This window comes from Littorina saxatilis, linkage group LG10 (assembly GCF_037325665.1).
Source record: "Littorina saxatilis isolate snail1 linkage group LG10, US_GU_Lsax_2.0, whole genome shotgun sequence".
Classification (NCBI taxonomy): domain Eukaryota; kingdom Metazoa; phylum Mollusca; class Gastropoda; order Littorinimorpha; family Littorinidae; genus Littorina; species Littorina saxatilis.
In genome coordinates, this window is record NC_090254.1 from 32,433,645 (window position 1) to 32,456,957 (window position 23,313).

Sequence of the window (23,313 nt, forward strand, 5' to 3'; positions counted from 1 at the left end):
ATTATAAACGGTCAATTACTGCTAACTGACTATCCACACCACGATCCACTCTCGCAGTCACACGAAAAAGATAGAATCAACAAAAGTGTAAGTTTCAGACGCCTGTTTATGTACGAACTCGCCACCTCCCCTCGATACTTCACTTCAAACGTTGTTCTTACGTCAAAGACGTAAGGAAAGTAACTGACAAAATGCCAGTCAAAGTTTATTAAATGATAATAACACGCTGATCTCGTGTAAAGACAGGAAAGATAGCTGTTATGCCAAAGCGCTGGTTAAATGCAGTTGTCACAACCCACGTCGTCACCACTCAAATATAATCACAAATAGTAAAAGATGACTTGGTGGTAAAAGGGCGCAATGGCACGGTACACTTAGCTTTTAGTTACGGAGTGGGCGACCCGTAAATAGTCCTTCCCCACTACTGCTTCGTTGATTGGAGTGCCGGCTGGCGTGGAACGAAGCAGGGAATCGTGGGGAAATCAGGCGCCTCACTCAGCTGCTGAAGACAACGGGTAGTCGTGTAGGTGACGTCACTGCCTGCCGGAAGACCCCTGCAGACGGTGACGGCCTCACCGGTTATCCCAGCAGCAGCAACAGCATACAGCAACACCGCAACACCAGGTTACAGCATATAGCTCCGCGAAGATAAGTCGGTGGATATATGTACCGCTGAATCCCGCGAAGATAAGTCGATGAGTATATCCGATGAGTAGGCTGCCACAAAAAGCATCGCCGTCGGTGCACTAAACATTCCACGCAACCCTTCACCCTCCACCTTCAAACATGTCACCTTTACATATTTCATCGAGCACGTGGCCTGCACAAACGAACTTTTAAAACATCAAATCAGCTATTTTCCTTCCTTTTCTCCATACCTGCAAAACCATATACAGATTATACTTTTAGCGTCACAAAGAGCAAATTATGCGCTAACCTGGAAAGAACAACAGAGTATTTTATTCCACAATGCTGAGTTTTTCTTCTGCGTTGAAATTCTCCAACGCTCAGCCAAGAAACACCTGACAACCTCGTCGTCAGAAACATGTAATGCAGCGAAAGGCGGTCACTCCTTCCTAAGAGCCTTCCTGGACACGCAGAGCAGGCACGTTGACATAAAAAATTATATCACCACGTGTTGAAAAAACCACCAACTCTCAAGACGGGAAACAACTGACTCCTATCGTGCTTAATGCCAAAGTGGGCAGTTTCAAGATCTTTTCGAAGCTCGTCGAAAACATCACGTGACTCCAGGGACCAATCACTATCGTCACACGTACAGCTCAGTCCCAGTTGATTTTGTCTAGACAGCAAAATCACGCACGTGGAACTCATCCCTCGCATGCCAGCCAGGCGTGGAGAAAAAGCCGTATTTCACGTGACGAACTCGTCAGCAAAATTCATCCCGTTGCAAAGCACAGGCGCTTTGCATCGCAATTTGGGAAAGGCACCACACAGAGTATTCCTTTCTCAATCCGTGTCACCAAACCGTGACAGTCTGTGTGTGTGTGTGATAAAAAAAATGCAGAAAAGTAAGAATAGCTTAGCTACAGGTCTGTATGCATGAAGAACGGAATATGATTGCTTTTGAATTTCATTTTAACAAATTATGCTCAATGTGTGTAAGTGTGCGTGACAGACAGAATCAGAGTCACAAACACACACACACACACACACACACGCGTGCGCACGCACACACATATACACACACAAATACATCACAAACCCACTCAACACACAAACGAGCATGTCTGCGCTTCCGCATACGCACTCACTTACACACGCACACAGGTACACATTCACGCAAGGACTGTGATCCAACGAAAAGGTCAAAAACCCTAGAAGTGACACTGAGGAGGGTGTGGGCGTATTGGTACGAAAGAAGTATCGTGAATCCTTGCTGCGAGTGTCAAAAGATCACACTGTCACATTTCGCTGTGTGGCAGCCTTTACCTTCGGGATTAATGCTTTTTTACTAGCTGCAGGATTGTTTTTTGGGGGTGGGGGTGGTATTGAAGCTCTTATCGTATGCAGGGCTGTCGTTTGTTGTCGGTAGATGGACTTATTTAATATCTTCTTTATTTAGAAAGAAAACAAATGTAAAACTTGTTAACGGTTGGGTAAAAGTGACACGAAGGGCTGCTGGAAACTTGTTCGGCCAACTCGGTAAATATGTCCATACAAATAGGTGTTGGCGAAATCCCTGGAAAGCCCTAGCCCTGCAAAACAGCCTTTAAAGGCACACTCCTTCTCGTGAAAACAGTTCAGCTCACCATCTCAGATCTGGTCAGGCTTGTGCAAGGGATAAGACCACCCTCCACTTGGTCACATACCAACAGTCAACTGCTTGTCGTGTTGAGTTAAAATCTGTTCATGAATTTATTTTTCAAAACAAAGCCACTGTTTGCATTTACAACATTAGTTCGTAGAAACATTGCCACTATGCGCAGGCAGCACCCAGGCTGGTAATTGTTGGTATGGGGCCACGTGGAGGATGGTCTTGTCCCATGTAAAAGCCTTGCTAGATCTGTGGCGGTGTGTCGAACTGTTTTCACGAGGCCGAGTGTGCCCTTAAGGGTCCATGCATTATTGATCAGATGGCTTAAACAGGAAGAAATGTATTTTTAAATACACATCAAAGGGAATAACGTTTTGTGGAAAGGCCTGGTGAAAACAATGTCAAGCGTGTCAAGGACATTGCATGATCCGATTACATTTTTTTGTTTTCTTCAACAATACCTCTTTTCTAATATTAATCCGATCGGGGAATTGCTTCTGCAATCTTGTACGTTATTGTTTTTCCAAAAAAAATCTTCAGTTTCAACAATAATCTCTTGTTTTATTTGACTGTTTTATTTCCTTTGTTTTTGTTTTTTTTCTTCGCTAACTTTCTTTCAAAAAGTGTGACAAAATACGGCGAACTGCCTCTGTAAGTTTGACGTGATTTCAAAGGCTTTACTTTGTTGAGATTTATAACCAAATGAAGTGGAGCTCCAATCAGAATATTCAAGAGACAAAGGGATTAGGATAAGGATAAGAATAAGATTTTATAAAGTCTTGTGAGGTTACCCTCATGGAAATTCGGGCTACCTGCTCGCTGGGGAAAGCGAGCTGCTATGTACAGTACGGCGCTACCCATGTCTGTTTTTTTACATTTAGTCAAGTTTTCACTAAATGTAATAAATTAGATGGGGAATCGAGACGATGGTAGTGGTTGCCGTGGTGGTGGGGGGGGGGGGGGGCACCGTCACGCCCTCATTTTTTCGATCAGATTGGTTGAAATGTTAGTCACGCAATCTTCGACAAACCTCGGACTATTGTAAGCTGTATTGCATTTCAGCTTGGAAGCTTAAGCATTAATTAATAAGTTTAGTCTTTAAATATTTCAACACTCTTATTAAATTAATAATTTAAGTAATCAATCCAAAAAAGATGTCATCTAATTTGTATCATCTCCTGAATCCCCAAAACATGCATATGCCATTTTTACTCTGAAAATGTACTCACATTTGAAAATAAAAGTTAATTAGGCACTACGGGGATATAGCTCAGTCGGTAGCGCGCTGGATTTGTATTCAGTTGGCCGCTGTCAGCGTGAGTTCGATCCCAGGTTCGGCGGAAATTTATTTCACAGAGTCAACTTTGTGTGCAGACTCTCTTCGGTGTCCGAACCACCCCCCGTGTACACTACATTGGGTGTGCACGTTAAAGATCCCACGATTGACAAAAGGGTCTTTCCTGGCAAAATTGCTTAGGCACAGTTAATAATTGTCTACCTATACCCGTGTGACTTGGAATAATAGGCCGTGAAAGGGAAATATGCGCCGAAATGGCTGCAATCTACTGGCCGTATAAAATTTCATCTCACACGGCATCACTGCAGAGCGCCTAGAACTGTACCCACGGAATATGCGCGATATAAGACTCATTGATTGATTGACTACGTTTGCATGCTGAGCGGAAACGAGCTGGACCCGTCCCAGTCTCTCTGTTGGCTTTCTGTTAGTGTTGTTTTTTTCGTTTCAGGCTGACAGAGTGGCTGAAATGTCTGTTACTGCTTCACGGGACTTTTGTTTTGTTTTGTTGTTGTGGTTTTTTTTGGTCTGGCATGTGGCATATTTTTTTTCAATCGCGATATTGGCATCCTACCCCCATCTTTTGTCTTCAAAGCAAGAGGGGTTTGAGTTTCTGTGTGAAAAGTTTGAAGAACACCAGCAGACTGTCGGTTTTTTGTCCGCGCATCAGAAAGCATGGGTCGAATATCAATTCGATGTTGCTATTCGTGACGATTGCATTAGGCACGAAATATATATTGACCTAAGTGTCCTGAAAACGCGCATGCATTTTTCCCGGTACCCTTCTTGCTGAGTTAAAGAAAACTGCAAATATCCTGTAATATCTAGACCAGGGACAAGGCGTTTGGCAGCACTCCATAAACTTGTTTTCGTTAGTTTCATGTGGGTGAAAAAAGTAATACAATATCTTCACTGCTACGTGACAACTTTGCAGAAGGTGTTTGTCAAAATATAGAATTCCATGCCTCCTACACTCTCTCTCTCTCTCTCTCTCTCTCTCTCTCTCTCTCTCTCTTTCTCTCTCTCTCTCTCTCTCTCTCTCTCTTTCTCTCTTTCTCGCTCTCTCTCTCTCTCTCTCTCTCTCCCGAAAAATAAAGTTTCATCATCATCATCTATCTCTCTCTCTCTCTCTCTCTCTCTCTCTCTCTCTCTCTCTCTCTCTCTCTCTCTCTCTCTCTCTCTCTCTCTCTCTCTCTCTCTCTCACCCGTACCCCCTCTCTCTCTCTCTCTCTCTCTCTCTCTCTATATATATATATATATATATATATATATATATGTATAGGTTACAACACGAGTGGTTTTTTATATGGCTTGTATTTCAGTCAAGACCCAGCGGATGAATATCATCGGGAGACACGAGCCTCTGGCGAGTGGCTCTCGATTGATATTCCCGCTGGGTCTTGACTGAAATACAAGCCATATAAAAAACCACGAGTGTTGTAATCTGTATATCCCATTCTACCATCAAACACAAAGTGTAGACTACTAGCGGCACTGTTGCGATCTGTGCAGGGTAAAACTGTTGCCAGCGAGACTTAGCCCTTTTGCAACCTTAAACTAAGTGACCGTCGCTGAAAAAATAAAACGAATGAGTGCATCGATAAGTACGCGGTAACACTACTTTCAGACCATTTAAAAGCTTTAAGTAAAGGTTCGTAAGTTGCAAGAAAGTAATGAAGTCGAATAGAAATTAATTTAGTTGAAGCGCACAATTCTTTTGTTTTGCGTTTCAGGTCGGCAGAACGGGCGAAACGGGTTTGGGACCCATTTGGCTTACTCGATTCAGAATTGATTCCACGTTGTTTTTCTCGAACGTGTGTAATTAGGCTTATTGACAGAGAAGCAAATTTTAGGGAACAAATATGTAGGTTTAGATTTAACCATTTGCTCCCTATTTGAAATGTATCTACGTGATAAACTGTTTTGCGAGTGTGTTTGCATGGATGAACTTAAACTGGTATGGCCCGTGTGAGGAAAACGCGACCGACACGTCTGTCACCGCCGATTGATTGCATTTTGAAGGAATATGACTGGATTACGGAAAAATATGTGGACTTACTGCAGAGCCAGGCAAAAGAGTAGACTTGCTCGCAAAACACGTGAAACAGCCGATGTTTGATAGCTGAAGGCGCACACCAAAACACACTACCGACAGAAGTTCTCAAAAGTCGTCTGCTAACGATGCAAGGGGAGGGTACTCGTGTTTTTGTTTTGTGCTCGCTATATGGGCATCTACTTCTTTAGATACGAACTGAAATCAGCAACTGTCCTGCTTCCTTTGCAGACATGAATTGGGTTGTTGTTTTTGTTGTTGTTGTCAGAGATATATTTTCTGGTTTATTTTTGGCTGGTATAGTATTTTATTCAAGTAAGGGTATGTATGATATTTGTCATTCGACGTACACGCCTTGTCAGACCAATTTTGACTTAAAAGAGCGTAAAGGAAGGACAGTTGTTATGTGTGTGCGGCATCCTTGCCAAGTAGAACTGAAACGAGGTGTAAAACGACACGGATGACTCATTTTCATGCGCCATCCGTTACTCAGGCAGACTGCTAGATTGTTCCATTACGACCAAGGTCACAAAGAGCAACACTGTTCCTAGATTATCTGATATGACCTTAGGAAATACTGTTACAAATTCTATTTCTTTCTGTTACAAAATCGGGGAGAGATTGAGGAGGGGGATGCGTTTCAGATGTGTGTCACCGTGTGTGTGTGTGTGTGTGTGTGTGTGTGTGTGTGTGTGTGTGTGTGTGTGTGTGTTTGCGCGCGCGCGCGATTATGATACACGCTCACACAAAAAAAGATAGTGGACAAATCATCAAAACGATGCACCGCCGTCAACTATTATTTAGTACAGCTGCAAACTACATTCGGGCTGCTCTGAGAGAGACAGACAGATACCAGAGACAGAGGGAGAGAGACAGACAAACCGACAGACAGACACAAGAGAGACAGACATACACACGTACAGACCGAGAACGACAGATATACAGAGACAGGAAAAGACAGGGAGAAAAACAGGGAGAGGCAGACTCGGACAGACAGACGGACACACGGAGAGAGGCAAAAACAAAGAACATTTGAAAAACAAACTTGGAAGCTAAACTTGTACATGTATACATGCCGGTTGAAAGATAATTTCACATTGTGGCGCCGAAATCTCGAAACGCGCGCATCTAAGAACTAAATATTAAGGACGGCACTTGCAAAGAGACCGCAACACGGTGGCCTGGTGGTAAGGCGTCCGCCCAGTGAGCGGGAAGTCGTGGGTTCGAACCCCGGCCGGGTCATACCTAAGATTTTAAAATTGGCAATCTAGTGGCTGCTCCGCCTGGCGTCTGGCATTATGGGGTTAGTGCTAGGACTGGTTGGTCCGGTGTCAGAATAATGTGACTTGGTGAGACATGAAGCCTGTGCTGCGACTTCTGTCTTGTGTGTGGCGCACGTTAAATGTCAAAGCAGCACCGCCCTGATATGGCCCTTCGTGGTCGGCTGGGCGTTAAGCAAACAAACAAACAAACAAACTTGCAAAGAGTTGCAATCGAAAAAAAAAGGTTAGAATCAGAGAGAGAGAGAGAGAGAGAGAGAGAGAGAGAGAGAGAGAGAGAGAGAGAGAGAGAGAGAGAGAGAGAGAGAGAGAGAGAGTTTGGTCTGTGTTCAGTCACTCAAAACCCTGTATTTGAATCAAGGGAAACAACTTGAGCACTTTTCTGAAGTGTGTACTGTTTGCAAAAACCACTTCCACGAAATAGCTGTGTTCACACTCACACACGCGCGCGCGATTAATGTTGGTTCTTTGATCCCAAACTCTTTCAAAAGTCTGTCTAAATGTCCGTGCAAAACGAGTGCCGAACGTTTGCGATAAAAGTCCGGGCGGAATTGCGCGAGGACATTTTAACCAATCTATTGGTTCTTTGATCCCATTCTCTTCCGTTCCAACTTTTTTTAAATTTCTCGATCTAAAAGTCCGGGCGGAAAGTGCCGAACCCATACGAACGTTCCCGAGAAAAGTCCGGGCGGAATTGCGCGAGGACATTTTAACCAATCTATCAAGATTCAATAGCTAGAAATTTATTTTAGATTTGAGTACTGATGTCAAAATAATCAGCTTAACTTTCAGGTGGGTTTTTTTTTTAATCAAAACTTCACCGTCTCTATGTTGCAGCCATGCTACCCCTCCGCCTCCAATGATATTTGCTCGTGCCGACCTTCACCGTTGCTGACTTTTACCCTGACCTTGCTACGGTAACCATGGATCCAACCTCGACAGCTGTCTCCATGGCACCGACCACGGGCGAGAGCCTTGGCAACGGGACCGGCGCAATCAATCATCAGTCGTTAACTAAGACCCAGCTGTACGGCCTGGTTGCCGTGTTGAGCGTGTTTTCTGTCGTTGGAACTGTGGGAAATGCCATTGCTTTCTACGTCTTCTCTGTCCTGAAGAAACAGGTGAGAGCTACTAGCTTAAATGGGAACAATAGATATGATGATCAAACCTCCACCGAATTTGTTTATCTGGTGTGTTTTGCATTTTGAATGTACATTTTGTGGTGCACTGCCAAGTTTTTAGATCTTGATTTCTTAGTTTGTATGGGCACATTCTAGTGCACTGCCAAGTTTTTAGATCTTGACGGTGTCGCTAGGAGCTTTGAGTGGTTTTCCAGCTAAACAGAATGCCTAATTAAACCCAGCCCCCAACCCCAATAAATAAATAAATACATAAAACATAAATACATAAATAAACAAATGAATAAATAAATATGAACCTAAATCAATACAAATAATGTTGGTTTACGATAACTTGATTTAATAAAAAAAGGGTAGGATCCATGGGCACTGCAGGGTGAAGAGTGTCCCCCCCCCACCCCCCACCCCCCGGTGTGCACAGAGCTGAGCATGTGCAGTTTTCATTGTCATGTTTAAAACACATGGCCCCTTTATACAAGGTATTTAATTCAATGGTGCTTGAAGTTATCATTTTATATTCAAGTTTGGGATTTTACATGTTTGTTTAGTGTCTGTTGTTACACTGCGTTCCTTGGTGTTCACCGTGACCGTATAAACATTGATCTGTGTGAATTGTATACTAATAGGAAAAGAATATAATTTATAAGCAAGTAAGTAAATATTTCATTATAATGATTACATTTGTGATTTAATGCACAACAATGTTCTGAAGTAAAACGGTCATAGCATATCATTAACTAGATGATTACCCGCTTCGCCGGGAAGAAGTAGAGCCGAATACCAGGCTGCGCCTGGGACCCGGCTCTGCCGGGTGTACGCCGGCTTCGCCGGCGCACGAAGGAAAGGAGATAAACGCGCAAAACACTGGAGACCTTCTAAAAATAGTAACGTGCAGTGACCTTCTAAAAATAGTAACGTAGTAACGGGAATATGGATTGACGCCACACGGAGGAAGGGAGATAATCGCGGCTGAAAACACTGGAGAAGATAAGGAAGAGTTTGTGGATCCCGACACAAAAAAACAACACAAAAAAATTCGGTTCAGCGCGCACAGCGCTGCGCGCTGAGAGCACGTGTTGAAATATCTCATCGATGAGGTTGTGTCCGGGGTGTAGCTGAATACGGTGTCCAAATTTGAAAAAGATCCACCGAGAACTTTGGCCGTGCATCGCGAACAGACAGACAGACAGACAGACAGACAGACAGACACTAGTCGTATATATATATAGATGACCAAATAAAGCTTTTTAATGCATGTTTTAAATTCTCTGTCTCTCTGTCTCTCTGTCTCTCTCTGTCTGTCTCTCTGTCTCTGTCTCTGTCTCTCTCTCTCTCTCTCTCTTTCTCTCTCTCTCTCTCTCTCTCTCTCTCTCTCTTTCTCTCTCTCTCTCTCTCTCTCTCTCTCTTCATTCTTTCTATCTGGTAACAACGATACATCATCAGCAAGCAAAACAATAATCAGTTCCAAATATTAATAATCATTAATAAATGAGGCATGTATGTCATTCTCAATTGTCCTACGAGCAAATTCAATAATATAAAGAAACAAGTCGCGTAAGGCGAAAATACAACATTTAGTCAAGTAGCTGTCGAACTCACAGAATGAAACTGAACGCAATGCAACGCAGCAAGACCGTATACTCGTAGCATCGTCAGTCCACCGCTCACGGCAAAGGCAGTGAAATTGACAAGAAGAGCGGGGTAGTAGTTGCGCTGAGAACGATAGCACGCTTTTCTGTACCTCTCTTCGTTTGAACTTTCTGAGCGTGTTTTTAATCCAAACATATTATCTTTTTTTGGAATCAGGAACCGACAAGGAATAAGATGAAAGTGTTTTTAAATTGATTTCGAAAATTTAATTTTGATAATAATTTTTATATATTTAATTTTCAGAGCTTGTTGTTAATCCAAATATAACATATTTATATGTTTTTGGAATCAGCAAATGATGAATGTAAATTTGGATCGTTTTATAAAAAAATTATTTTTTTTACAATTTTCAGATTTTTAATGACCAAAGTCATTAATTAATTTTTAAGCCACCACGCTGAAATGCACTACCGAAGTCCGGGCTTCGTCGAACATTACTTGACCAAAATTTCAACCAATTTGGTTGAAAAATGAGGGCGTGACAGTGCCGCCTCAACTTTCACGAAAAGCTGGATATGACGTCATCGAAAAAAAGAAAAAAACGTTCGGGGATATCATACCCAGGAACTTTCATGTCAAATTTCATAAAGATCGGTCCAGTAGTTTGGTCTGAATCGCTCTACACGCACGCACGCACACACACACACACACACACACATACACACACACACACACATACACCACGACCCTCGTCTCGATTCCCCCCTCGATGTTAAAACATTTAGTCATAACTTGACTAAATGTAAAATAGAGCTGGGATACACAGTGTGCCTTGTTTATAACACCAACACCAAAGGTACAATTGATATGATCACTCAACTTTACTCCGCATCTCACTATTTAGCCTACTTTAATATTATCATGCATACTCTTCACACACCTAAAAAGTGTTCCTTTAGTGCCATTTTGCAACAGGATTAGCCAGAGTAAGGTTCTGTTGATGAGTCAAACGCCTTTTCAAAGTCTAAAAGGCGACATAGAGTTTGTGGTTGAAAGAAAACTGTTTCTGAATATGGCCAAAAGTGTAAACATATGATCAACATCGGAATAACACGTTTTGAATTCGGCCTGTTTTCCCGTAATTGTATTACATTCAACCCATTCTTGCAACCTGTTATCAATGACAGTGCTATAAACCTTGCTTCTAACATTACACAGCAAAATTCCACGATAAGGATTTAGATCGAACACATAACCTTTTTCTCTCTCTTTTTCTTTCTTTCTCTCTGTCTCAGTCTACCTCCGTTTCTCTCTCTCTTTCTTTCTCTTTCTCCTGTCAAAACTATTGGTTAATTCGTGAGATTAAAACAGCCCCAAAAATAGCCTCACTGCACAGGAAGCAATCAGGCTGCAAACGTATGGTCTGTGTGTGACAGGGGAGGCTACCGCTCCTTTCACAGCAGACTCTGCACCCGAGTTGTTGGGCTTTGAGTCAACACCGGTGGATTGTGGAATTCTGTTTGTGATGGGGTCTGGTAGTTTCCGATTGTCTGTATGTTCATGGAAACCTTCGGGTTTGCATAACAGTTTTTATAGGGCTAAGAAATGAGCCCTAACATGTTCAATCCTGTTTGAGTGCACTTCGCCTCCCGAGGTAATCGTAGTGTTACGGCACTCGGTTACATGTGTTTGAGTGAAGGGTTTATTTTATTCAAGGTTAAATATCGGACAAATATGTTATAGCTGTTGACATGATCACTTGCATTGGAGCAAAGGAACGTTATTAATGCGAATATAGTGCATGTATGTGCATGTGTGAGTTTGTGTCTGTCTGTCTTTGTGTGTGTGTGTCTGGCTGTCTCCCTGGCTGGCGGGCTCTCTGTATGTCTGACTGTCTGTCTATCCATCTAGTCTGCATACAAGATTGAAACGACATGATTATGAGGACTTGTTACCGAGCTGGATTGCATGTGACACTTTCAGTTTTGCACGCATGACTGGTTGTGTTTTTGCACGATGTGTGACAGTATCTTACCCCGTGTCTCATCTCCTTTCTTTTTATAGACTAAGTCCTCGTTTGGTTTGATTTGATTGAAGTTTCAAAACGACAGTTGAAACATTCTTCGCAAGAACATTCATCAGTATAATAATTTCTATCTTTCTATCTAAAAGCCTCGTTTGGCTTGATTAGTATGACGGCTTACTAGCGCCCAAACTAAAAATTAGTAATTAACCCGTGAAAGTTACTAATTTTCACGAGAAAATTACAATTATGACTTGAAAATTACTCATTTTTATGTGTTAATTACTCATTTTCACGTGTTAATAACTAATGTTCAAGTGTTAATGTCTAATTTTCAGTTTTGGCTCGCTTCCTGACGGCTTACTAGCGCCAAAACTAAAATTACACGCGTTAATTACTAATTGTCATATACCTTGTGACTTTGGGGGCTCAGTGCGCATGCGTGACTGTTACACCTGCCAGAGCGAAACATCCTTCGATTCGAAACTTTTCTGGTCCATAGTTCTTTAATCCGATGCAAATTAACATTAAGAGCTGAGCGCATGTGTAGATAACCGTGACATACAACTGTCTGTCCGACAACTTGTTGAATAAGGAATTGTATCGAAAGATGTTTGTGAAAGTGTGTGAGTCTAGACCGAAAAGAGTCGTCTGCTTGTGGTCGGACCTTTAGCACACGTACGGCCGGCCGCCATTTTTCCTCTCTCGGTTCGAACATTTTCGGATCGATTGTCCTTCAATAATACACTACAAAGCAAATTTATGAGTGTGGTAGTGGAAACAAATATGAGGTACGACTGTCTGCCCGACAACTTGTCGAATAAGGAATTATATTGAAAGATATCTGTGAAAGTGTGAGACCGTACAGCCGATCAAAAGTCCGTCTGCTACGAACAGCTTCGATTCGAAAGTTTTCGGGGTCGATTATTCTTTTCTAAGATACCCAAAACAACGTTAGGGAAAGCGCTATTACAGAAAACTGTGACATGCATCTTCCCGTCGGATAAATTTCTCGATAAGGCCTATTAAAAAATATTTCAGAAATAGTGTGAGAGTGATGTTTGCCGGACGTTGAAGCCTCTCAGTGCGGACTCCTAAAGTCCGACTACTGTGACCGAAAACGAGGCAAAAATGAAAATTGGTAATTAACACTGTTTTTTTTTAAATTTTCACGTGAAAATGGTAACCCTAGGTATAGGCACTAGTAAGCCGTCATAGATTAGATTGAAGCTTCAGCTTGATTTGATTGAAGTTTCAAAACGGCAGTTGGTTGAGTCAGTTATATCAGAGTCTTCACTAGAGCAATCAATCAATCAATCAATATCAATCAATATGAAGCTTATATAGCGCGTATTCCGTGGGTACAGTTCTAAGCGCTTGTCGAAGAGTTGTCAACACAGGACTAACAAAGAAACTAACATCTACAGACGGACAAAACTAAAAATTAGTAATTAACCCGTGAAACGGTTATGAGTGTGGTAGTGTCTGTCTGTCTTTGTGTAGCGCTTTCCCTAACGTTGTTTTGAGTATCTTAGAAAAGCAATCACCAGTATTCTTAGAAAGCAACACAATTTGGACACATATCAAAATGGTACATCCTGGCTTTTTCTGTGCAGAGAAGGAATTATTTGCTGAAATAAAGATGTAACTAACACCTTTGCGAAATTACCACACTGCACAAGAAGCAGCGTTGCTGTGGTTTTTTTTTTATAAGTGCCCGAGTGCTCTTCTCCCATGTAAACACCTGAACAGATTTTCAGGTGGTTTACGGATGGTTAATTGTGACCCTCCACCACGGAATGAGTCCCATGTCACCTTTGCATGATTTTTCATATTTTTACATTTTCCTAAAAAGTTGTTTTGTGCTCTATCCAGTGGTGAAACCCGTTTTAGAAAAGAGTGAAAACTGTTTGAGTTATAAGCCTGTGACTAAGGTGACCCTCACACTGTTACTAGACACTATATTATATTAAGCCTAGCGCAGAACCGCGCGAGGTGACATGCGACTCATTTCGTGGTGGAGGGTCACAATTGTTTAACTAAGTCACTTTGCATGACATTCTTATTGACTCTACTAAAGATTGACCTATATTGTTTTAAATACTCACGCCAGCAGAAAATCAGGGAAACCTGACAGTTCTAGCAAAACGAAACAGTCTGATAAACAGACACCTCTCACATTGTGTATAATTTGTGGAATTGCGTCAGTCTCTAGAACTTGGTTCCAGTGGAATTTAAGTTTTCATGCCACAGGTATATCGCTTCAGGGCGGGAGAAGCAGTGGGAGAGGAATTGTATTTACATCGAAACAATCGAGACAAAAAAATATTCCTCGAAAAATCGTTTTTTTGGTTCATGGAGATTCCCTTAATAATCCAGAGAAATTCAATGTGTACATTAAAGCAATACAGTTGGTTCAAGTACATTTTATTTTTCAAATAACCCAGGAACATTCCCCTTTTTATCACATCTCGAATAATACATTTCTCATGATATTGCAGCACATTTTTGTGCACCACCAAACATTCCAGCTTTGAGGGAAGTCTAAGCTAAGGAGAGACACAAAATCATGTGTAGATGGTACCATGCATTGTGTTGTTTCTCTATCATCAGCAGCAGCAGCAGCATCGTCATCGTCATCGTCATCATCATCATCATCATCATCATCATCATCATCATCATCATCCTCATTATCATCATTATCATCATTATCATCATCATTACTACAGCGCGTCATTTCTTGGTTTTAATTTAACTTTCCCTTCTTTTTTTACAGGGGCGACCATGTTTACTCTTCACTGTAAATATAACAACCATTTCTTTGTTCAGTATCTCCTCAACCATTTTTCTCTGATTGTTTCTTTTTTATTGGTTACATCTTGAGTCGTGAAATAGCCCAAAAGTCCCCCAGGATCTTCTGCTTTAAGTGCGCATAATCAACTCTGCAGGTTTTTTTTTATTTGCAAAAGCACTATCCAAGCATGGGAAATACCTGTCCAAAAAAGTTGTATTTCGTTTATTCCCTTCTTACCCTTAGTAGGTTCGATTAATTTGCTAACCCAGTAAAAAGTGTAGTTTTGACTTGTTTCATATTTTAGCTAAGCTTAAGTAATATACTTTTAAAATATGTTTGGACCCGCTACTAATATTGCATCTATTTTTTTCCATTTTGACCGCTTATCCTATCCCAACGAAACGTTTAGAATGTTCTCATTATTGTTTAAAGTATTTCAGACTATTCGTCCTAACTTTCTTTTGGTTAATTGGTAAATGCTGTTACAAGCCTTAGATTTTTATTGATGAGAATAGTGTCACCATTAGCGAACCCAATGCACCTCAACATTCCACCTTAGAATACATTCACGGAAGGCGTTTTAATTGGACCATGACAGGAATCAGTTAATCATTTCCTTTTAAGTAGTGTAGCACGCTGGGGTCATGATAGTTCTATTGTGACAAACGTTCAGCTAGATTTATTACCGATCATCCAACATAATATAGATGACACACTTTCTGCTACATATATTACTGATCATAATTATCATCTTTGTATCTATCATTAGTCACTGCAGAGTTAAATGTTTTGATAAAATCTAAAGCCTGTTATACAAGTTGGTCGTTACTAACAATTGCTTCGGAGACCGCATGACACCTTATACGTATTGCATGTTTGGGTGTGAATTTTTAAGTACTGCGGTTCATATCTTTTGAACTTTATCATACCATCTTTGTGTCTATCATTAGTCATTGCAGAGTTAAATGCTGTGATAGAATCTAAAGCCTGTTATACAAGGTGATCGTTACTAACAAACTTAGGAGACCGCATGACACCTTATTCCTTTTGCATGTTTGGGTGTGAATCTTTAACCACTGCGGTTCTTATCTTTCGAACTTTTCCATGCCATCAGCAAAAAGGAGAAGACTGTCTTCTTCTTCTTCTTCTTCTTCTTCTTCCTCTTCCTCTTCCTCTTCCTCTTCCTCTTCTTCTTCTTCTTCTTCTTCTTCTTCTTCTTCTTCTTCTTCTTCTTCTTCTTGCAGTCATGGTTATCAAAACTACAGGCTTTTTGTGCTATCAGATTTACTGTTCCTCACCGAATTCAGCACTTTAGATCTGCTTGGAATAAAAAAAAAAGCGTGGGTAGTGATCTCTTTTCCTGTAACATTTCAGTACACAATACGACATCGATGCTTTGACTAAAATGTTTTAACATAGAGGGGGAATCGAGACGAGGGTCGTGGTGTATGTGTGTGTGTGTGTGTGTGTGTGTGTGTGTGTGTGTGTGTGTGTGTGTGTGTGTGTGTGTGTGTGTGTGTGTGTGTGTGTGTGTGTGTGTGCGTGTGTCTGTGTAGAGCGATTGAGAGTAAACTACTGGACCGATCTTTATGAAATTTGACATGAGAGTTCCTGGGTATGATATCCCCGGATGTTTTTTCATTTTGTTTGATAAATGTCTTTGATGACGTCATATCCGGCTTTTTATATTTAGTCAAGTTTTGACTAAATATTTTAACATCGAGGGGGAATCGAAACGAGGGTCGTGGTGTATGTGCGTGTGTGTGTGTGTGTGTGTGTGTGTCTGTGTGTGTGTGTGTGTGTGTGTGTGTAGAGCGATTCAGACTAAACTACTGGACCGATCTTTATGAAATTTGACATGAGAGTTCCTGGGTATGAAATCCCCGAACGTTTTTTTCATTTTTTGGATAAATGTCTTTGATGACGTCATATCCGGCTTTTCGTGAAAGTTGAGGCGGCACTGTCACGCCCTCATTTTTCAACCAAATTGGTTGAAATTTTGGTCAAGTAATCTTCGACGAAGCCCGGACTTCGGTATTGCATTTCAGCTTGGTGGCTTAAAAATTAATTAATGACTTTGGTCATTAAAAATCTGAAAATTGTAAAAAAAAATAAAAATTTATAAAACGATCCAAATTTACGTTTATCTTATTCTCCATCATTTGCTAATTCCAAAAACATATAAATATGTTATATTCGGATTAAAAACAAGCTCTGAAAATTAAATATATAAAAATTATTATCAAATTTTTTTTTTCGAAATCAATTTAAAAACACTTTCATCTTATTCCTTGTCGGTTCCTGATTCCAAAAACATATACATATGATATGTTTGGATTAAAAACACGCTCAGAAAGTTAAAACGAAGAGAGGTACAGAAAAGCGTGCTATCCTTCTCAGCGCAAGTACTACCCCGCTCTTCTTGTCAATTTCACTGCCTTTGCCGTGCGCGGTGGACTGACGATGCTACGGTCTTGCTGCGTTGCATTGCGTTCAGTTTCATTCTGTGAGTTCGACAGCTACTTGACTAAATATTGTATTTTCGCCTTACGCGACTTGTTGTAAAAGTTGAGGCGGCACTGTCACACCCTCATTTTTCAATCAAATTGATTGAAATTTTGGCCAAGCAATCTTCGACAAAAGCCGGACTTCGGTATTGCATTTCAGCTTGGTGGCGTAAAAAATTGATTAATGACTTTGGTCATTAAAAATCTGAAAATTGTAATTAAAATTATTTTTTTATAAAACGATCTAAATTTACGTTCATCTTATTCTTCATCATTTTCTGATTCCAAAAACATATAAATATGTTATATTCGGATTAAAAACAAGGTCTGAAAATTAAAAATATAAAAATTATTATCAAAATCAAATTTCCGAAATTGATTTAAAAACAATTTCATCTTATTCCTTGTCGGTTCCTGATTCCAAAAACATATAGATATGATATGTTTGGATTAAAAACACGCTCAGAAAGTTCAAACGAAGAGAAGTACAGAAAAGCGTGCTATGCAGCACAGCGAAACCACTACCGCGCTGGACAGGCTCGTCAGTTTCACTCCGTTTTGCACAAGTGGCGGACTACGGTCATTGTGAAAAAATGCAGTGCGTTCAGTTTCATTCTGTGAGTTCCACAGCTTGACTAAATGTAGTAATTTCGCCTTACGCGACTTGTTTTTTTTATGTTCTTTCATGGCTGATCCATTGCTTATCCTTTTTATCATATTGGTTACTCATTTCTTGTTGTAACACAGGTGGATAATCCTCTTTATTTTTCTTCTTCTTTATTGGACTACTGCAACCCCACTTACCGAATTTCTTCTTCTGTTATACCAATACAACCTGGAAAATCTGCTCACAATGATGAGTAGTCCATAAGATGTTGGTTCGTTTGTGCATGGACAAATCAAACACAAATACAAAGGATTGGTATGGAACAAGTTACAAAACAGAGGCAATGAAAGGTGGACTGGCTTAATTGGCTTGGCATGACACCCTTACACCAGCCATACATTATTAGGTCAAAGCGAACAGGAGCCTAAGTGAACAAATATTAAGTGCACGGTTTCTCTTATTTTGACGAAGATAAGTTTAGTTTGATTTTGACAACAACAACAACAACAACAACAACAACAACAACAACAACAACAACAACAACAACAACAACAACAAATGACAGAATTGTAAAAAGACGACGATTTGTACTACAATAATTTCAATGTCCGCTAAATGTGTTCAGACATTTAACTCTGACGTCATTGTGACAGAAACTGACGTCAACAATCTTCATCCTGGCACTGGCTGGAACGGACTTCCTGACCTGTATCATCACAATTCCTTTCACCATCACCATGGAGTGTATAGACTTCGAGATCAAGGTGGGTTTCAGTATCTTGTCTTTCTGCCTGCCTGTCTGTCTGTCTGTCTGTCTGTCTTTCTGTATGTCTTTATGTCTCTCTTTATGTCTGTCTTTCTGTCTGTCTATCTAGTCAGCATTGGTATCTTTCTTTCTGTCTCTGACTGTTGCGTTTATCGAGAATCAGAATTTTAGGACTCATTTTAATTTATTTTGAAACTGTCCTATCAATGTTAAGTGGATATAGTCAATATGACATGGAACCTGTCTAAATCTCTGTCCCCTTCACTCATTATGTTGTTGACTGCTGATCGGGGATATAAAACAAAACTGATGCCTTTTCGTCACCAAGATCAGAACGTCATGTCAACAGCAGAACAGTTGCTAGGCGGAGCATATGTCTAGATCGTATATTTTAGGGGGTGTTTTCTTTTCGGTTGTTAAGTTGTTGTTGCCGTTTCTTTTTGTAAGTGTCCTTTAGATACATACTAAATACACGCCTGTTCTCCTGCCAGAGCTAATTCGTACAGAAAGATATTTCCTGAAAGTGTTTCAAGGCTGCAACTATTTGAAATACGCAACTTTTTTTCTGCTGACGGACTTTTGCTGTTGATATTATTTTCACGTGCCCTACCATCTTAACTATTTAACTTTTGTTCTGCAGGTGGACTTTTTCTGCAAGGTCTACCACTTCCTGAACACCACCACCGTGCCGTTCTCTGCCTTTGTCATGGTGGTGATTGCCGTCGATCGCTACCTGTGCATCTGCCACCCCTTCCTTCACTGGATGACGCAGAGGCGCGCCAAGATCATCATCGCCAGCCTCGCCCTCTTTATCTTCTGCGTCGGCGGCACCATCTGCGTGCAGTTCAGCATCTACAAGGAGGAGTTGGTCTACCCTCCGGATCTGGACCTTGTGGCGGAGGACAAGTCCACCACGCTGTCCTACTCCGACATGAGCCACGCCCCCAACACGTCAGCGGTGATGCTGGAGGTCAAAAAGAGCTTGTCGGTGGAGCCGGAGATCGTGGTGCTGAAGAGTCAGTGCGACCGGCGGAAGAACACGATCAACGAGACGTTCTTCAACGCCCTGCAGCAGATCTACTCGAGCTTCTTCCTCGTCAGCTGCGTGGCGGTACTGGTGCTGTACAGCCTCATCTACCACTCCGTCGTCACCCAGCGCCGCAAGAAGCTCAAGATCCGCAGCGCCAACTGCTGCTGCTTCCTCTGGGACTCCCCCGGCGTCGCCAACGGGGAGCCCTCAGAGGTCACCGCCGCCTTGGAGCTCTCTCACGTCAACGGAGACAACACCAAGATCCGCCCCGACGACTTCACGACGGCACCCACGACTGCGGGAGGGGGTGGGGTTGGAGAAAACGCAGAAGGGTCGCACGTTCCTAGTAATGGATCTTCGCGCGCGCCACTTTCCAGGACCCGGATCGAGCGCATGCGCATGGCCAACATCAAGACGGCCCTGATGCTGTTCGTGGTGACCTTGGTCTTCATCCTGTCCTTCCTGCCTTCCTGGCTGATCGCTCTCCAGATCATACAAGCCCCAGTCATGGTCTTCTATATGTACTTCTTTTACAACGTCGTCAACCCCTTCGTCTACGCCTTCATGAACCAGAACTTCCGCACCGAGCTGAAGAAGATGTTCCGATGTCGTAAATGACACACGTACGCAGCGCAGCCGATGATTCAGGACCCCGTGACGGTGGATACAAGCTGTTAATGCCACCAGAGATACTGTCTAGATAAACCTGGTACTTATACCACCATCAACAGACTTGCTGTTGCTGTCCGGTAACGCCGAGGGAAAGGTTGACAATTACTCTGACAAAAACTTCGTGATAAGATGAGGACACAAAAACCTTGTAACGAGCGAGGGTGTTACTTGGTACCATCACCAAAACTGTTGTGTTTATATCATGACATTGACACGGTGTCACACGACACCTACTGACATTTTTTGATTTGCTGTCCGGTAATGCTAAAGAGAGAAAGAATTATATTTACCCTGACGAGAACTTGGTAATAATGTGCGGATACGGATACTTTTCAGGAAAGGAAGATACAACATTGTAACAAGTTCAGGTGTAACAGGCCCAGACTGAAGATGACTTGGTGCCACGGCAGACCTGCGATAAAGCTATCCAGCTGTCCAGTAACAGAGAAAGGATTACGTATTTACTCAGACTGGAACTTGGTAAAAATGTGTGGATGCTTTTGGAGAAAGGAAAACCCTTGGAACAAATGAAGATGTAACTCGCTTGTTCTCCTCTGTATCGTTGAATGTCAGAGTAAAACAATGGTGTTTTACCATGACGAAGACTTGGTGCCACGCTAGACCTTAATGTGTTACTTCTTCGTATCGCCGAACGTGAGGGAAAGGTGGTGTTATTTCTACCTTGACAATGACTTGGTAAGAAAAAAGTATAACATCAGTAAAGGTGTTAACAGATATCGGATTCTATCCAGTGTCGCTGTACATACAAAGATTAAACTGTGACCGTTTTACCATGACCACGTCTCGGCGCCTAACACCATGACTGCTGACAATCTCAGATTGCTGGAATTTGTACTGCTCAACATTTCTGAGTAAAGCAAAAAGTATTACTGATTTTTAGGATTACACTGTGGGGTTTTGCCATAACGACGGCTTGGTGCCTGGACAGGCTGACTGAAAATCTCGGATTCGCTGGAAAGAATGGCTGAGTGTCGGAATTATATTTCTGTGGTGATTTTGCATCGTCGATAACGTGGAAATCCCGTGGACATAATCAGCTGATGACCTTTGATGGGGAAAACCAAGAACAGATAAGGGTTGTTCTGGTCTGTTTCGCAGAGTGCAAGGAATGTAATTTGAGGACTGGGTGGCCGAGTGGTAACGCACTTGCGCTCGGAAGCGAGAGGTTGCGAGTTCGACCCTGGGTCAGGGCGTTAGCAATTTTCTCCCCCCTTTCCTAACCTAGGTGGTGGGTTCAAGTGCTAGTCTTTCGGATGAGACGAAAACCCGAGGTCCCTTCGTGTACACTACATTGGGGTGTGCACATTAAAGATCCCACGATTGACAAAAGGGTCTTTCCTGGCAAAATTGTATAGGCATAGATAAAAAATGTCCACCAAAATACCCGTGTGACTTGGAATAATAGGCCGTGAAAAGTAGGATATGCGCCGAAATGGCTGCGATCTGCTGGTCGATGTGAATGCGTGATGTATTGAGTAAAAAATTCCATCTCACACGGCATAAATAGATCCCTGCGCCTTGAGTCCGAGTCTGGAGATACGCGCGCGATATAAGACTTCATATCACATAACAAACGAGTGTGACAAACCCATGCTCAGTTGCAGCACATTCAATGAAACGTTTCGTTGAATAAAAATGTTTCCTGGCTAGGAAACAATGGAACGCTTGAGGAAACCCAAGCGCAGTGGTATAACACTCAATGAGACGCTTCGTGTCTGTGAAACAACGTGAAACGCTTGAAACAAGACCATGGACTGCGTGGCGTATAGATCACAGCCACTAAAACGCATCAAAACTGTGAAACAAGGTGACACACTTGAGACAAACGCGGCTTTACATGTTCTAGGGTGTAAAATCTAGGTTTGAACACCTGTTAACTGCATGTTAAACAAAGTGAATACCCTTAAGCAAAAGCCCCTATACATGTTTGGTGGTATGCCAAAGACATTACGGCAAAAGGATGTGGTGGCAATAAACATTACAGCAAAATGCCACTGTGCCCAAAGACATTATGGCTAAAGCATGCAATGCCCGAAGACATTGCGACAAAAGTACGCTATACCGAACAATAGTTCGACTCACACACACACAAAATAAAACAAAACAACACGATGCCATAAGACAAGATGCCAATTTGACGCTTTGCTGCTAAAGCGCACGAATGTACACATGTATGTTTGTTTTCTTTTCGCAGGAAAAAGAAAGATCATCTTAGTATATCAAACGCGCTCTTTGTCACGTGAACCACATTCGTTGACTTTCGTAAATATAAAAGAAGAAATGTAATGTGGTATTCTTCAAACTCGTGCATTTGCATACATTGCCGGGTAAAAGGTGCAATTTGTAATCAACGCAAAATGCACAGAGCTAAAAATTCAGACATGCGCAAAGCCCTGAATTGTGAGATCACAATTGTATGAGTGTATATACGCGGCCATGTCATGTATGAATTGTATGGCTCTTATACAGGTTAAAAGAGTGTTTCGCTACAACTTGTAAATATGTCAATGTGGCTGTAATCTCTATAGCATCATTACAACTAATGTCCATGTCGTTAGCGCAGCACTATGCTAAATGTAGGCATGGGGAGTAGAAAACATAATAGTGCGTGCTCTTCTGCAGGTAGTTGTATAACTACTGAGTTCACACAGAAAGTGTACTTCTATGTGTATTACCTATCATTAATTCAACCGGCTGCATATGAAGCGAGTGGTTGGATTGTGCAATGTTTTTTGTGTGACCTTTGACTATCTGGTAACCATGCCATTATTAGTATGTGTTATGTGGTCTGTTTATATCTGCACTGTTTGGCAGGATCAGCAACTATTGGATGTATTGATTGTAATGTCAAATACTGACTGCGCATGAACATTTTTCTTTTAAATCTTTCTTGTCCTTGGCCAATACCGTCAAGGAACTCTGAGCTGCCATGGGGTGAAGCCACAAAATCGACTGCCGAGTATACCTTTCTTGTACAGATTCAGTGCAGTTTGTATTCTTTGACTGTTAAATTAAAAATGATATATGGAGGACTACTTGACGATTGATCTCTATATATCGATGGGCTAAAACCAGAACCAATTACCTCCAAATAACATGTTTTGCAACTTTATAGTTATTTGACTTATGGTAACATGATTCTCACTTTCTGTGAAGGATTCTTGAAAATCTTGCATAATTGCGTATTTATAAGTCATAATTTGTTCTGGCTCCAAGCATTTCTCCTGCTCATCTTGGAAGCAGAACCCTCTAACTC

At 41.6% G+C, this 23,313-nt stretch overlaps 1 protein-coding gene across 1 annotated transcript in view; it reads left to right on the top strand.

The window, feature by feature from the left end:
* LOC138978604 (cholecystokinin receptor type A-like) overlaps window positions 1-23,112 on the top strand; it is a 143,759-nt gene extending 120,647 nt beyond the window's left edge. The window contains exons 3-5 of the mRNA XM_070351368.1: window positions 7,746-8,029; window positions 18,222-18,332; window positions 18,975-23,112. Coding sequence (XP_070207469.1) covers window positions 7,832-8,029; window positions 18,222-18,332; window positions 18,975-19,982 — 1,317 coding nt within the window. The 5' untranslated portion in view covers window positions 7,746-7,831 and the 3' untranslated portion in view covers window positions 19,983-23,112. The remainder of the gene's footprint in view (window positions 1-7,745; window positions 8,030-18,221; window positions 18,333-18,974) is intronic.
* Window positions 23,113-23,313: the final 201 nt, after the last annotated feature.